Source organism: Bufo gargarizans, chromosome 3, assembly GCF_014858855.1.
Source record: "Bufo gargarizans isolate SCDJY-AF-19 chromosome 3, ASM1485885v1, whole genome shotgun sequence".
Taxonomy (NCBI): Eukaryota; Metazoa; Chordata; class Amphibia; order Anura; family Bufonidae; genus Bufo; species Bufo gargarizans.
The window spans coordinates 106,123,475-106,139,922 of record NC_058082.1 but is presented as its reverse complement, the minus strand read 5'-3'; the positions used below and the strand labels follow the sequence as shown (position 1 = coordinate 106,139,922).

At 42.5% G+C, this 16,448-nt stretch overlaps 1 protein-coding gene across 1 annotated transcript in view; it reads left to right on the top strand.

The window, feature by feature from the left end:
• LOC122933343 (anti-Muellerian hormone type-2 receptor-like) overlaps positions 1-16,448 on the top strand; it is a 91,573-nt gene that overhangs the window by 13,090 nt on the left and 62,035 nt on the right. Inside the window, exons 4-8 of the mRNA XM_044288291.1 lie at positions 7,128-7,187; positions 11,408-11,479; positions 11,595-11,713; positions 12,915-13,151; positions 15,056-15,170. Coding sequence (XP_044144226.1) covers positions 7,128-7,187; positions 11,408-11,479; positions 11,595-11,713; positions 12,915-13,151; positions 15,056-15,170 — 603 coding nt within the window. The remainder of the gene's footprint in view (positions 1-7,127; positions 7,188-11,407; positions 11,480-11,594; positions 11,714-12,914; positions 13,152-15,055; positions 15,171-16,448) is intronic.

Below are 16,448 nucleotides of genomic sequence, written 5' to 3'. Positions count from 1 at the left end.
GACTGCGTGATCAACTGGACTAAGGTGAGTTAAATTATTTATTTATTTATTTTAACCCCTCCAGCGCTATTTTACTATGCATTCTGTATTCAGAATGCTATTATTTTCCCTTATAACCATGTTATAAGGGAAAATAATACAATCTACAGAACACCGATCCCAAGCCCGAACTTCTGTGAAGAAGTTCGGGTTTGGGTACCAAACACGCGCGATTTTTCTCACGCAAGTGCAAAACGCATTACAATGTTTTGCACTCGCGCGGAAAAATCGCGCGTGCACCCGCACATTTTCCCGCAACGCCCGTCTGAAAGAGGCCTAATTTTTCACCTTCGTGACCACGTCTAATTTTGCAAATCTGACATGTGTCACTTCATGTGCTATTAACTTTGGAATGCTTTTACTTATCCAAGCCATTCTAAGATTGCTTTTCATGACACATTGTACTTCATGATAGTCATAAATTTGAGTCAATACATTTCACCTTTATTTATGAAAAAAACATTTAGAAAAATTTGCAATTTTCAAAGTTTCAATTTCTCTGCTTTTAAAACAGAAAGTGATATCTCATAGAATATTTAATACTTAACATTTCCCATATGTCTACTTTATGTTGGCATCATTTTGTAAATGTAATTTTAATTTTTTAGGACGTTAGAAGGCTTAGAATTTTAGAAGCAATTCTTAAAATTTTTAAGAAAATTTCCAAAACCCACTTTTTAAAGGGACACTGACAGGCCCAATAACCATAATTAGCTGTACATACCCATGCACACGTCTTCTAATGTGCATTAAAAACATATAAGTATCCCCCCTGTCCACATTATGAATACAGTTAACTCACGTTTTATAACCTGAACTAATCGCTGTTCTTTCTGCCCAAGGGGCGGGGTTTCAGCTTCTCTTGCGCCCAGCCAGCACCAGCCCAACCGCCGTTTTTGAAGCGCCGCCAAGCTCATCAATATTCACTTAGCTGGGCGGCTTCTGCAGATCCGGCGCATGCCCAATAGAAAACTATGGGTGCCGGGCGCATGCGCAGAAGCTGAAAGCGAGTCCGATGCCCATAGCTTTCTATTGGGCATGCGCCGGATCTCGGAAGGTCGGGGACTGCAGAAGGCGCCCAGCTAAGTGAATATTGATGAGCTGGGCGGCGCTTCAAAAACGGCGGTTGGGCTGATGCTGGCTGGGCGCAAGAGAAGCTGAAACCCCGCCCCTTGGGCAGAAAGAACAGCGATTAGTTCAGGTTATAAAACGTGAGTTAACTGTATTCATAATGTGGACAGGGGGGATACTTATATGTTTTTAATGCACATTAGAAGACCTGTGCATGGATATGTACAGCTAATTATGGTTATTGGGCCTGTCAGTGTCCCTTTAAGGGCCAGTTCAGGTCTGAAGTCACTTTGTGAGGCTTACATAATGGAAACCCCCCATAAATGACCTCATTGCAGAAACTACACTCTACCCTCAAGTTACTCAAAACTGATTTTGCAAACTTTGTTAACCCTTTAGGTGTTCCACAATTAAAGGAAAATGGAGCTGAAATTCCTAAATTTCACTTTTTTGGCATATTTTCCATTTTAATAATTTTTTTTCTTTACCACTTAACAGTCAAACAAAACTCAATATTTATTACCCTAATTCTGCGGCTTACAGAAACACCCCACATGTGGTCATAAACTGATGTAAGGAACGCCATATGGGTTTTGGAAGGCAGATTTTGCTGGACTAGTTTTTAGATGCCATGTCCCATTTGAAGCCCCCCTGATGCACCCATACAGTAGAAACTCTCAAAAAGTAACCCCATTTTGGAAACTAGGGGATAAGTTGCCAGTTTTATTGGTACTATTTTGGAGTACATATGATTTTTAATTGCTCTATATTAAGTTTTTTGTGAGGCAAGGTAACCAAAAAATGGCTGTTTTAGCAGTTTTTTTTTTTACAAGATTCATTTGACAGGCTAGATCCTGTGCTATTTTTATAGAGCGGGTTGTTACAGACGCAATGATATCAAATATGTCTACTTTCCTTGTTTGTTTCAGTTTTACATGATAAAGCATTTTTGAAAAAAAAAATTTATGCTTTTGTGTCTCCATTTTCTCAACGCCTTATTTTTTTTATTTTTCTGCTGATCGTCTTGTGCAGGGGCTCGTTTTTTGCAGGAAGAGTTGACATTTTTATTGGTACCATTTTGGGTACATACGATTTTTTGATCATTCATTATTACACTTTATGGGGCAAGGTGACCAAAAAATTGGTTGCTTTGGAACAGTTTTTATTTATTAATTTTTACAGCGTTCACCTGAGGGGTTAGGTCATGTGACATTTTTATAGTGCAGATCGTTACGGACGTGGCAATACCTAATATGTATAGTTTTTCGTATTGATTTAGGCTTTACACAATAACCCTGGGTTCAGACCTGAGCGTTCTGAAACGAGCGCTCTGTATGCGCGATTGTACGGGCGTTTACAATCGCGCATACAGAGACAGGCGTGCACACATTGTCGCGCGTTCCCGAATATCTATGTGCGGGAACGTGCGACAAACGCCCCAAAAAAAGCTCAAGAACTTGTTTGAGCGTCGGGCGTTTTACAGCGTGATCGTATGCACTGTAAAATGCCCAGGTGAGAACCATTCCCATAGGGAAACATTGGTTTCTCCTTGTTGAGCGTTTTACAGCGCGTAGGGATGCGCTGTAAAACGCTCAGGTGTGAACTTAGGGTTATAGCATTTTTTAAACCCCAAAAATTATGTTTTAGTGTCTCCATAGTCTGAGAGCCATAGCTTTTTTAATTTATGATTGATTGTCTTAGGTAGAGTCTAATTTTTTGTGGGATGAGGTGACGGTTTGATTGGTACTATTTTGGGGGGCATACGCCTTTTTGATCGCTTGGTGTTGCAATGTTTGTGATGTAAGGTGACAAAAAATAGCTTTTTTTGGCACTGTTTTTATTTTAATTTTTTTACGGTGTTCAGATGAGGGGTTAAGCCATGTGACCTTGTTACGGACGCAGCGATACCAAATATCTATACTTATTTGTTTCACTTAACACAATAATAGCATATTTGAAACGAAAAAATTATGTTTTACTGTCTCCATGTCTTAAGAGCTATAGTTTTTTAATTTTTTAAGCAATTTTTTTTATGTAGGGGCTCATTTTTTACAGGATGAGGTGAAGGTTTATTGGTACAATTTTGCAGGACATACGCCTTTTTGATCACTTGGTGTTGCACTTTTTGTGATGTAAGGTGACAAAAATTGCTTTTTTTGACACCTTTTTTTTTATGGAGTTTATCGGTCGGGGTAGATCATGTTTATAGAGCCATTCGTTACGGATGCGGTGATACTTAATATGTGTATGTATTTTATTTTTTTCATTTTTTAATCTCCTATGAATGAGTGGATATAGGAAAAGGCAATTTATTTTATTTTTAATTTATTCATTTTTTTTTTACTTTTTTTTATTTTTACACTTTTTTTATTAAGTCCCACTTGGATCTTAAAGATCCAGTGGGGCTGATGGCTGTACTATACTTTGCAATGTTCTTGCATTTCAAAGTATAGTACTATCAGGTCTCCTGATAGATGGCAACACGGGACGCCTTAAAGCGTTCGGTTGCCATGGCAACCATCAGGCCGCTGCCATCGCAGCGCGGCAGCCCAATGGTTGAGAGAGCGAGCCCCCTCCCTCTATTAACCCCATGGATGCTGCGGCATCGAAGGGGTTATAGCATAGTGTCAGCATACAGCTGACACTCGCTGCTGATGGCAGCGGCTCAAGAACAGAGCCGCCGCCATCACATAGAGCAGGGGGACCTCATAAGGGGGCACAGGTGAGGAATGGGGACACCGATGGGGGCAGGATACACTCATGGGGGCAGACGGGCAGGGCAGGGAGAGCGCATGGCTGGCAAAATGGCTGTAGGAAGGCCCCCGGGGGAGGGGCGTTGCGCGCGCACAGATCGATGCAGGGGGCACAGATGGGGCCCACATATCGGAGGCACAGAGCACATACTACTGTACTGAGATGATCACATACTCTGATCTCATCTGAAACAGGCACTTTTTACACTGCCGCGATCCGACTGGTTAGTCTGCACAGACTAACCAGATCGATCTCCGGCAAGGGACCACTCCCTTGCCGGTATTACTGGACTGTATGCTGTCCGTGACAGCGGCAGGGCAGGGGCAGAAGCTTTAATCCAAGCGTTTTGCAGCGCTTGGATTAAAGAGCTGCCATGACGTTTATACATGTGGTAGCTGCACAGGGTATGTACACGTATATAGCCGTATGGCAGTCGTGAAGGGGTTAAACAGAAATAAGCCTATATTTCAGATAACATGCTGGAGTAGTTGCTATCCAAGTCATGTCTCAAGGCCTGTTTAAAAGGTTGAACATTGACCTATAGCAGGGGTAGGCAACCTGCGGCACTCCAGCTGTTGTGAAACTACAACTCCCAGCATGCATACTTCCTCTGCTCTTTTTAGAACTCTCACAGAAATGAGTGGAGCATGCTGGGAATTGTAGCTTCACAACAGCTGGAGTGCCGAAGGTTGATGAACCCTGACTTATAGGATAGCCGCAGAGCTCGCTAAGAGCTGATTTGCATCCCTTACTCCCAGAATGGCCCAGAAGCCTCCTCACGCCGATTCTGCATTCTCCATAAGTAGATCGTATCCCCTGAATCTTGATTTAGGCAATACACACTGCAGATTTTTCATTACAGAAAATCTGCAGGGGACCAATACTATGTCACCGTACCTTAGCGCCTTCGCACTGTGTCTCTGTCAGTTTGTTGCAGAGTTTTCTGTGGTTGGAAATCAGTGCCACTCATTTGAGTGGAGTTTACACAAACCCATCCCCATTCAGATGCAATTAAATCTGCCACCAGCAATATTCTTCTTCAGTGTTCTGCTACTTTTCCTGTAGAATAAGTAAATGTTTGATCAATGCAATCAATGAAGAATTTAGACTTTGATCTGTTTTATGAAATTGTAAAGGAAGTAAAACTTTACATGAATGACTACTTCTAGATAGATCACCTAGGGCAGCATTCATACCCTACGCAGACTGACGCCAACCAAGGCAGTGTGGTGATGTGACATCACTGACAAGGTGGCATGTGTCCGCCGGAAATATGGTCTAGAATACTGTATATATAAAACCAAGATTAGTAATATACTGTCAATTATGTTTTTCTGTAAATAGACTGGGAAATGACCTAAATTCCATATTGATATTTCACGTGGTCATAATACAATCGCTCTATACATCTAGTCTGTCTGTCTATTTGTCTGTCCGTCTGTCTATGCTTTACATTTAATCCATATCTATCTAGCTACAGTATTTATCTATCATTTATCTGTCTGTCTTTCTATGTTCTATTTATCTATCTATCCAATTATCTATCTTTTTCATGTTTTACTGTGCAGCAACATTGAACCATTGTGGATTTTATTTGAGGTTCCAGCCCTGATCAACTATACTCTGAGGGAGACCTGAAATGTGCCACCAACCTCTGCACCCCTATAGATACGCCCAGAGGTCTCTAAGCACTATGAAAGGAGGTGCATGTGGTTATGTGCTGTTGATGATGACTTGTCATAGTATTGCTGTACATGTATATGCTTTTTCATTGTGTATAGTTAGCAGCACACACTGTAGCGTTTGTACCTAGTGGGCTGCGAGTAAGGCCTCTTTCACACGGGCGTGTGCGCCCCGTGGTCGTGCTGCGGGCCGCAATGCACGAGCACAGTCCGTGGGGGCAGCCGCATCGGATCGCGGACCCATTCACTTGAATGGGTCCGCGATCCGGCCGTTCCGCAAAAAGATAGGACATGTTCTATCTTTTTGCAGAACAGAAGTACGGGACGAAACCCCACGGAAGCACTCCGTAGTGCTTCCGTAGGGTTCTGTTCCGCACCATTCCGCATCTCTGGATTTGCGGACCTATTCAAGTGAATGGGTCCGCATCCATGATGCGGAATGCCCACTGAACGGCAGCCGTGTATTGCGGTCCGCAATATGGCAACGGAGCGCACACGCCCGTGTAAAAGAGGCCTAATAGTGTTGCCAGTTCTTCAGGGATAATGATGGCAGAGATACTGCACTTCCCTTATATTGTCCTCTTATTGATAAGGATGTCAGGGCTATAAACATTGCTGCCCTTTTTTGTTAGTCCTGCCGATGTTGCCGCATATTGCCATAATGCCACTGGATGAGGTTAGCAAGAAGTTAGATAGATAGATAGATAGATAGATAGATAGACCTTTTTCCAGTTATGGTGGTGGGGGTTGCAGTAGTAAAAGCAACAAGACAAGTGCTGACGCAGAAATGCCCTACGGGGCCTAGACAGTAAGACCTGCCATAGAGGAGAAAGACCAAGTAGCAGTCCAAGGGAAGTTGTTGGAGATGCAATGAGGCCCAAGCAATGCTACCTGAAGGGAACAGATACCTGGGCAGTTGCCATGCCAGAGGCACAGGCAGTGTTTCGGACTGTAGTGCCTAGGGCGCACCAGTAAAATTCATTCTGGGGGCCCACTCTACAGCTACATGCAGTGACAGGCAGCAGCATGCTCAATATGATTGATTATGGGGGTCCCTGCAGTGATTTTGAGAAGTCAGGTCATGGAAAAATTGTTGATTGACATAGACTTCACCATCAAGAAGAACGGATGGCAGTAAGAGGCTGTCTGTGACATGTCAGGCCCCACCTGCCCACCACCTTGATCCATTACATGCTATACTGTAGTACTCTAGTGGAAGAAGGATGCATGAAGGCAAAAACATATAAAGATATAGTAACCAAATTTCCAATGATTATATGCGATATAATAATATGGGTACAAAGACTGAGTGCTGGGCATCCCAGGCAGGTAAGGGTCTTATGGTCCAGATAGTGGCCTCATACAGGTAAGGTGAATCCATGTCTGTTGCATTGTACCATAAATGAAGCTGTTAAAGCCTGAATTTGTGTAATGTGCTGTTGTTTGCATTCCACATCTCAGGATAAATGTTTTTTCATGCGCTGTGTCTGATCTCACAGCCAGGAGGTTTATCACTGGGGAAGCACAGGTGCTTTTGGGGGAGGACATACAGTATGTTTCTCTGACTGTATTTCTTATCAGCTGGACTGGAGATATGTGCGACCTGGAACGGCGTCTCCTGCGACTGGATGAACGCAACAAGTGAGAAACACTGGAATGCAAGCAGTAAGGGAATGACCTCAGGAACATAAGGGGAGTGTTTGCAAACAGTTCATCATTTATTGGGGTGGGACTGGTGATTCATAAAGGTGGCATATAGTGTTAGCGTTAGATTTCCCGTTTTCTCTGCATCCTCTATAGCTATTCCCCAGTATGAATGGTTTTCCTGCGCAGTAAGCTCTTAAAGGGAATGTGTCATCAGAAAATTACATAATGTTTAAATCTAGTTTAGTTTATATGTTAAATTTATTTTTTAAGAATTTTTGTGGGGTATTTTTAATATCCCATGTCATGTCTATCTTTTAAAAAAATCCTAAAGTCCTGCCTAACTAATGGGCAAAAACAAAAGGCTGCCATACACATTCAATGGTTGTCAGCCAAGCGATCATTCGGCTGATAGCAATTTCTCCCGAATCCTTCCCAAATCCCCCATACACATAAACGTTCGGTTCGCCCAACTGTACATGTGTATTCAATAAGAAGAGAAGAGAAAGCCGCTGCCAGACACTTCTGGTGGCTTATCTTCTGGGAGAACATAAGGATTGGGTGAAAATATTTACTTCGCCTGACGCTTCTCTGCCCGGACAACATCACACATTAGTCGTCCAAACCTGCCACTCTTGGTGGGTTCGGGCGACAATACACTAATAAGTATGGGGGCCTTAACTATTCTGTACAGATCACTTTTCAGTAATAATCTCGTAATCATCACAGACAGGATTACAAGAACAGATAACTCCTCTGTATACATAATATAGGACCCGCCATTAACAATAGGCCATATCGCACCTCCTCCATGGACAATAAATGACCTCTGCAGAGGTTACAGGGCATGACTAGAAAACTCTAGAAGTCAATAAGGTCCATTGTGCCTATGGTCCTTGTGACAGCTGTAAAGTAATATCTTTCGATGCTGTTATTACTTCAGGTAAGACGGCTGCCTCCATAATCAATACAGAAAATAACATTTCAAAAAAATCTACAAACAAGATAATATCAAATTAAAAAAGCATATGTATTACTATCTAGTTTGATTAGTAAATGACTGTAGGTGACACATTCCCTTAAAGCAGACTGGGGTGTTTTTATATATTTATTGTATTTATTACACATATGACATACACCAATCAGCCATAACATTAAAATCATATACCTAATACTGTTTAGGTTCCCTTCATGGCAGTGAAACAGATTTGGCATAACGAGGCTCTGAAGGTGTACTTTGGTATCTGGCACCAAGACGTTAGTACCAGATATTTTAAAAGGGTTATCCCACAAAAAAGATTTTTCACTTATCTGAATAATAGGTGAAAAATAATGGATTATTGGAAGGTCTTGTCACCGGGACCCCCACAATATCGAGAATGAGGAAGGAGTTTCCCCTAGTCCCTTCTGTGAATACAACAGTAGTGCAAATGTTGGTTCACTGCTCCATTCATTTCCATGGGGATCACACAGTCTATATCAGTCCCATAGAAATTAAGGGAGTGGTGGGCCGATTATGCACTACCGCAATATTCGGAGAGGAGACTTGGGGATCCCTTTTTCTAGGGTTCTCAGGGAATCCTAGCTGTTGGACCCTCCACTATCCGTTATTCATCATTTATGCTTGACCTCTTCCCATAGTGCATCCTGGTACCATAGCTTCCCCAGCTGACACACATGCACCCAGCTGTCCACATGATGTGAAAAGAAAAATGCAGTTCATCAGACCAGACCACCTTCTTTAATGTACATGCTCTAGTTTTGCTGCTCACATGCTCAATGTTGGTACATTTGGTGATTGACAGGGTACAGCATGGGCTTTCTGACTGGTCTGCAATGTAATGAGGGTAATATTTGAAGTCAGTTTTGCTTGAGTCTGCATTTGAGTACTTTACTTTGCACCAAATAGGTCAAATATCGCACATAGTTACATTTGGGGCATCTTTAAACATAACACTTTTGTCTAGTACCCCTAAAATCTTGACTTAGGCCTCTCCCCCAGTTAAGCCAGTATCTCTGCTCTGCAGTGATGAGGGACAATCACCCCGAAACAGCTGTCTGCAGATGAGGTGCTGGCTTACTTAATATCCGAGTCATGTCTCAAGGCCTGTTTAAAGGGTCGAACATTGACTTATAGGATAGCTGCCTTACATGTGGTGGCATTAGAGGCACAGCTTGTTAAGAGCTCATTTGCATCCCTTTCGTCCCACTTTTGTCTAAAAATGCTGCTCTTCAACTTGGCTCCGGAATAGTCCTCCTGCACTCATAGTCTTTAAAACTCAATGGTGCCTTAACTTAAACATGCATTAAAAACATCCAACAGGTAGAGCTGAGCGAATTTCTTAAAAATTCGATCTGGCTCCCTTGACGAATTTTACCCCAAAACTCGCTTCGTAACTAATTAATTTTTTACGAAGTGCATTTTTTTGTAAGTAGTGTGTGCAACGACAGGGAGCTGCTATTGCGCCGCTCCCCATCATTGTACCCCTCAGATCCCGCGTTCATACATGATCACAGCATCTGAGAGTAAAAACGGTGTAAAATGAAATTTTTTTTTTTTTAGCATACTTACTGCCTTCATTTGCGAGCAACGGGCCGGCCACCACCATCTTGCTTGAAGATCTGGCGTGAAATCATACGTCATACGCCACAAAGCACGGGATTTCGGCTGAGATCTTCAATCAAGATGGCAGCAGCCGGCCCGTGGAGAGCAAGTGGAGAAGGTAAGTATGATTTTTTAAACTATTTCAGGTTAAATCGATTTGCTACCACGAAGCATGAGGACATTCGGCTTTGCAGCAAATCAAATTTATCCTTACATTCGGATCGAATTCCACTTTGTTAGATTCGATTCACTCAACTCTACCAACATATATCACAGGGGATAGACATGCTACACGTTTAGGATGCATACAAACATCCTTTCCTTCTGGCATAGCAGGGTATGCAATGAGCAAGTGTGTTCCCATACATCCAAAATGTATATCATGTCTATCCATTGCCATACCTGTTGGATGTTTTTAATGTATGTTTAAATATTTATTTAATGCACTTATATAGCGCTACTATATTCCACAGCGCTTTACAGACATTAGCAACCAACTGTCCCCAATGGGGCTCACAATCTAAGGTCCCTATCAGAATGTCTTTGGAGTGTGGGAGAAAACCAGAGTACCCGGAGGAAACCCACGCAAACACGGGGAGAACATACAAACTCCATGCAGATGTTGTCCTTGATCGGATTCGAACCTAGGACCCCACTGCTGCAAGGCACCAGTGCTAACCACTGAGCCACCTCCTGTTCTTACTCCTTTCCATCATGGCCAGCTTTTTCTTTTTTAGCAAATAGTGCTATAGTAGCTCTTCTTTAGCATCAGACCAGACAGGCTATCCTTTACTCTTATGCACGTCAATGATCCTTAGGTGGCCATGATGATCCTGTCGCTGGTTTACGGGTTGCCCTTTGCTGGAAAAATTGTGGTATGAATTAAAAGGGTTTTTCCTGAGGACAGGTCATCAGTATCTGATCGGTGAGAGTCCGAAACCTAGGACCCCCGCCAATTAACAGTTTGAGAAGGTACCAGTTCTCCCTTGGGCGCCACAGCCATCTCTGTGCTTACCAAACACAGCACCGTACATTGTATAGATGGTATGATAGCTCATCACCATTCACTTGAAATGGGCTGAACTGGGCCTAGGCCACGTGACCGATAAATGTGTCACCACTGGCCTAGGAAAAGCTGAGAGAAAGCTATGGCACTCACAGGAGCTCCAGTGCCTTCTTTAACAGCTGATTGGCTGGGTTCCCGGGTGTCGGACCCCCACCAGTAAGATACTGAGGACCTATCCAGAGGATAGGTCATCAGTATTTAAATGTCAGAAAACCCCTTTTAACCACCGTCCATTGGGGACATCCCACAAAACCTGTCATTTTGGAGATGCTCTGACCTTCCAGCCACCACAATTCGTCCTTTGTCAGATTCGCTCAGATCCTCACTGTTGCCCATTTTTCCTGCTTCCAACACATCAACTACAAGACAGGTACCATTGTAACAAGATAATCAATGGTGCTCACTTTGAATGTTAGTGATTCTAATGTTATGGCTGATTGGCATGTATGCCAGGGATATGTTAGGGGTGGATAAATTTGACTAATCTTTAGCTGTTTCTAATGTCAACCTGGACAAGTATACTAAGAAACCATGTATTGTTTTCAGGGAACTCTGTGGCTGTATTTGTGGCTGCCGTTACAATCTTTCTGATATTGACCATTTTGGGGTTCATCAAAGGTAAGGAGAATGAATACTCTCATTTTATGTAAAGAATATATAGACTCTATAGATCAGTATGTTGAGAAATCCTTGTGTTCAGCTACAGCTATTGTAATTCTTCTATTCCCACTAGCGAGGAAAGAAAAATACTGTCTTCGAGTCAAAGATGAAGGCTTGCTGGAAAACCAGGAGGTGCTTATGCAGGAGATGAGCAGACCCCCAACACTGCCAGTGGAGGGACTTACGCTACAGGTCTGCTCCTTGGCAATATAAATTGACTTCAGTTCTGTCTAGTAGGGCTTCCCATTGCCAGATACAGGCAGAGGATGTTCTAATTGTCAAAAATATGGAAGCATGGTGCACAATTTTACTGTCCAAGCTGAGACAAAAAGTTGGGGTTTCAGGAGCACATTTCAACAGAAAGGGGTATTCCAGTTTAACAAAGCTACCCTCTGTCCACTGGATAGGAGATAACTGTTAGATTGATGGGGGTCTGACGCATGGGAGTCCCCATCTTGAATGGAACGCTGGTCAAGCATGTGTACTTGTGCCTCATTCACAATCTATGGGACTGCCAGAGATAGCTGAACACTGTACTCTTTAGAAGACATACTGTATCAGAGAAGGTCTAACATACCAGTCAGAATTCCAAAATCAAAAATAGTTACTTCCTCAATGACATATATGTAACTTGTCACAGCTTTTTCATCTTCTTGACTGTCAAGTATGCAAGCCAGAATGCTTCCCTAAGAGGCAGACAATGCCCCATTCTGCATCCCACTCTGCCTGCAAAAGAGTTTATGTAAAACTGAAAATCAGATATCAAATAGTACATGGCAGTCTCTATCTAACGATTTCTTTCTAACAAATTTAGAACCAGCCCTGTTCCTCACATGGAACCAGAGATCTCCCCATTCAATGCTGTAATTATTCTGCTAGATTTATTTCAAGCTGACAGCTCAGGAGATGTGTCAGTTCAGCTGCAGCTTAGATGGTGCGTCCTTTCTGCTGCAGCTCTTTCCCTGTAACGGTTGCAGTTTCTAACAGAAGATATGGCTAGTGGCAGTTAAAGGTTTAAACTGAGGTGGACAAGAAATAAGGAAAAGAGCAAACAGCAGGTGGCACTATACAGATACATTTTAATGACTCAGTAGCTATACTACATTTTTAATTACATTCAATTCAAAAATATTCAGATCCAGTTACTAGTTTGAAAAAAATGTGTAATATTTTTCATGGCACAACCCCTTTAACTGGTTCCAGCTAGAGCCCAGTAAACTTTAGTTATGGTCGTAGGTTGCCATAAATGCCCGCAATCATTTTCACACAAGTGCCAACCTTTATAACGCTCAGACCCTGTACGACCATAAGTGCCACAGACCCACAGAACATCTGCAATTATGCCATTATCAATCGTTAGCATTACCAGTTTAACCGCTCGTCTCTGTTCCAGACACTTCAAGACGAGAGTTTGCCTGCAAATTTGTGGCTTGGTGCTTTGTATGGTAAAGGTGTTATCATAAAATGTTTCCCACCCCTGTTGAAGAACCTTTATAGCCAAGAATGGAGGATCCTGAGCCTTCTGACCCCTTTCCAGCATGAGAACATTGTCTGCCTTCTAGCAGCTGGGTCTGGTCCTGAGGAGGTACTGATGCATCACCGAATTTTAGTCTTCCGACATTATCCAGAAGTGAGTGTTCAAAAGTCTGTTTTATAGTAACATGTTTGATGTATACTGTATGGCCCAGTTCACACCTGGACTTTCACAGGTCTACTACACTGGACTTAGTTCACGAGAGCCATCTAGGTTCTAAGTTTGGAGTTAGTTTGAGGGTGGCTTTACACACAGTAAATCAATACTGTAAATCAAAAGGAAAATAAAAATTCACTTTTGCATCATTTTAATTTTTTGTGCCTTTTTTGGTCAGTGAGTGTTTTCTCAAAAGTGAAAAACACAACAAAGTAAAGAAAAAGTGAAATGGCCAGGGAATTCTATGACCTGTACAAATGCACTATCCTTTATATGGTAACAGATTTCCTTGGTGACTTCTAATAAGCCATAGTGTGGCTTCGCACGAAAGGAGGTTGGTTTAAGATGTGACGTTTTGTGCCAAAACTATGCAACTATCCTGGGATAAAATTCTGTGTCAAAGTAAGCCAACCAATAGTTGGTATAGAGTCGGAGAAAAGTGTCCATCCCTGCACCACATTTATCATCCAGCCTGAGCCCCTGTGATAAATCTGATGCAGGTCCAGACAATTTGCCTAAAGACCCATTTACAAGGACCAATGATCGGGGCATCTACTGGAAAGAAGCAATCCTAAGAATACTCAGGATTTGGGGGGGGGGGGGGTAATATTTCCTCTTACGGAGAGCACCCTTAATCGTCGTGAGAAGACTTATAGGCCATACATGCTCCTCTGGAATTCTAGGAAGAAAGGGATACAAATGAGCTCTTAGCAAGCTCTGCCTCTAATACCACCAGATGTAAGGCAGCTATCCTATAAGTCAATGTTCGAAACTTTAAATAGGCCTTGAGACATAACTTGGGTATTAAATAAGCCAGCACCCCATCTGCAGACAGTTGTTTCGGGGTGATTGCCCCTCATCACTGCAGAGGAAAGAGTACTGGCCTAACTGGGTGAAAGGCCTAAGTCTAGGAATTGGGAGATACTATCTCTCCTTACGGAGAGCGCCTTTATCGGCATGAGGAGGCTTATAGGACATACATGCTCCTCTAATGAAGAAAAGTAGCATAAATAGATGTCCTGCCCATAAAATAGCAGAGTTTACCGGATAAGGTTTTGCATAAGCTGGCATAACTCTGCTGAGCGTACAGATCTGAATAGGTCCAGACGTCAGTTGGTTGCAGCTCCACTGAACGGAAACTAAGGTTCCGATCTATAGCAGGTAGGTAAAAATAAATAAAAAATGAAGATTACAGAGCGCTCCTAAAGTTGACAAATTTATTAAAACAATTTGCACTTTATTTTGTTTTAATAAATTAGTTGTCTTTAGGAATCTTCATTTTTTATTTATTTTTACCTACCTGCTATACATGCTCCTTTGGAATTCTGTGAAGAAGGTATGGAGATGAGCTCTCAACAAGCATTACCTCTGATGCCACCAGATATAAGGTAGCTATCCTGTAAGTACAGGATAGCTGCCTTACATCTGGTGGCATAAGAGGCAGAGCTTGCTAAGATCTCATTTGCATCCCTTCTTTCTGGGAATACTCATTCCTGATAATTGCCCTATGTAATGCACCGATCACCTGATGAAAGAGCAAATGTTCATTCATGATGTGAAAGCATCACTGAGACGAACACCAGAATCTTTGATTTTATTCTTTATGGGGATGAATGATTGCAGCAGTAGTGATCCCTCACCCCCATACAGTGGAGATGCTTGATGCATGTAAATGCAGATCTTACCTCCTCTGACTAGCAGGCAATTATTGGGGCGAACGGTTTGTTCCTGATATATGCATGCTGAGTCGGCACGTGTAAAGGGGCCTTTAGTTTATGTCATCCACAAAGTTAGTAAATCTACCTCGCTGTTTTAACCTGTATAATCTTAATTTTTATCATCAGGGCTCTTTGAGGAGCTACTTGACTGATCGAACGGCTGATTGGGACACAGCTTGTCGGATGTCCATTTCCTTAGCAAGAGGTTTGGCTTTCCTCCATAGTGACAAATGGACTGGGGGTTGGTGAAATTGCTTTATTAGTTCATATTCTAATCTGTAGTAGTAAGGCATTGTATGAGATGTCAAGTATGTTTACATTTGTTAAGGCGTTTTATATCACTTTTTGATGGCTGGAGGTCTGACCTCTTCTAATGATGAGAATGAAGAGACTAAGGCCTCATGCACATGACCGTTGTTGTGTCCCAAGTCCGTTGTTCCGTTTTCCGTGATTTTCTACAGACCCATTGGCTTTCAATGGGTCCGTGGAAAACTCGGCTAATGCACCGTTTGTCATCCGCGTCCGTGATCCATGTTTCCAGTCCGTGAAAAAAATATGACCTGTCCTATTTTTTTCACGGAAAACGGTTTGTGGACCCATTCAAGTCAATGGGTCCGTGAAAAAACACGGAGGCACACAAGATTGTCGTCCGCGTCCGTTTTTTTCCTATCATTTGCATGGCAAACTTCATGTCGGGAGATCCTCCAAAAATAAAGGAAGACACACGGAAACAAAAACAGACACGGATCACGGAACAACGGAACCCCTTTTTGAGGACCGCAAAAAAATACTGTCGTGTGCATGAGGCCTAAAGTCCTCATTTAGCACTGCAGCCCCTTCACGGTATTTGGCCTCATGCACACGACAGAGATTTTTCACTGTCAGTGATTTGGCTTCAGTGGTCCGTACTCCGATTTTGCTTCAGTTGTGTTTCCTTGTGTCTTCCTTTTTTTCTGTCTGACAGGGGGAAAAAAAAGGAAGGTTAATGAAAAGTGTAATTTTATTGCACCAAGGTCTTGTAGAAAAAAAAACGGACACGGAGACTGACACGGATGACATACCAGTTGTGCATCCGTTATTTTTGACGGACCCATTGACTTTAAAGGATCCGTCCTCCGTTTTCCACTGACAAGAATAGGACAGGTTATATTTTTTGGACGGACTGGAATCACGGATCATGGAAGCGGAGAAAAAACGGAGGACTATCAGTTTTTTTTCACAGCTCCATAGGAATGAATGGGACCTCTGCTAAACTGTGAAAAATGACGGATGCACACAACGGTCGTGTGCATGAGGCCTTTCCTTGTCTGGCACAAGGTACTGCAGCACAACCACATTGTGCAAATTGTGCGGCATCCATTTTTTTGGAGGATCTGTTTTTTTTTCACAGATCCCTTGTAATAAATGCCTATGACTTGTCCGCAAATGTGAAAAAAGTAGGACATGCACTATTTTTTTTTTTGCTGAAGGGAAACACGGACAACGGCCGCGGAACACATGATGAACTATTAGCATTTTT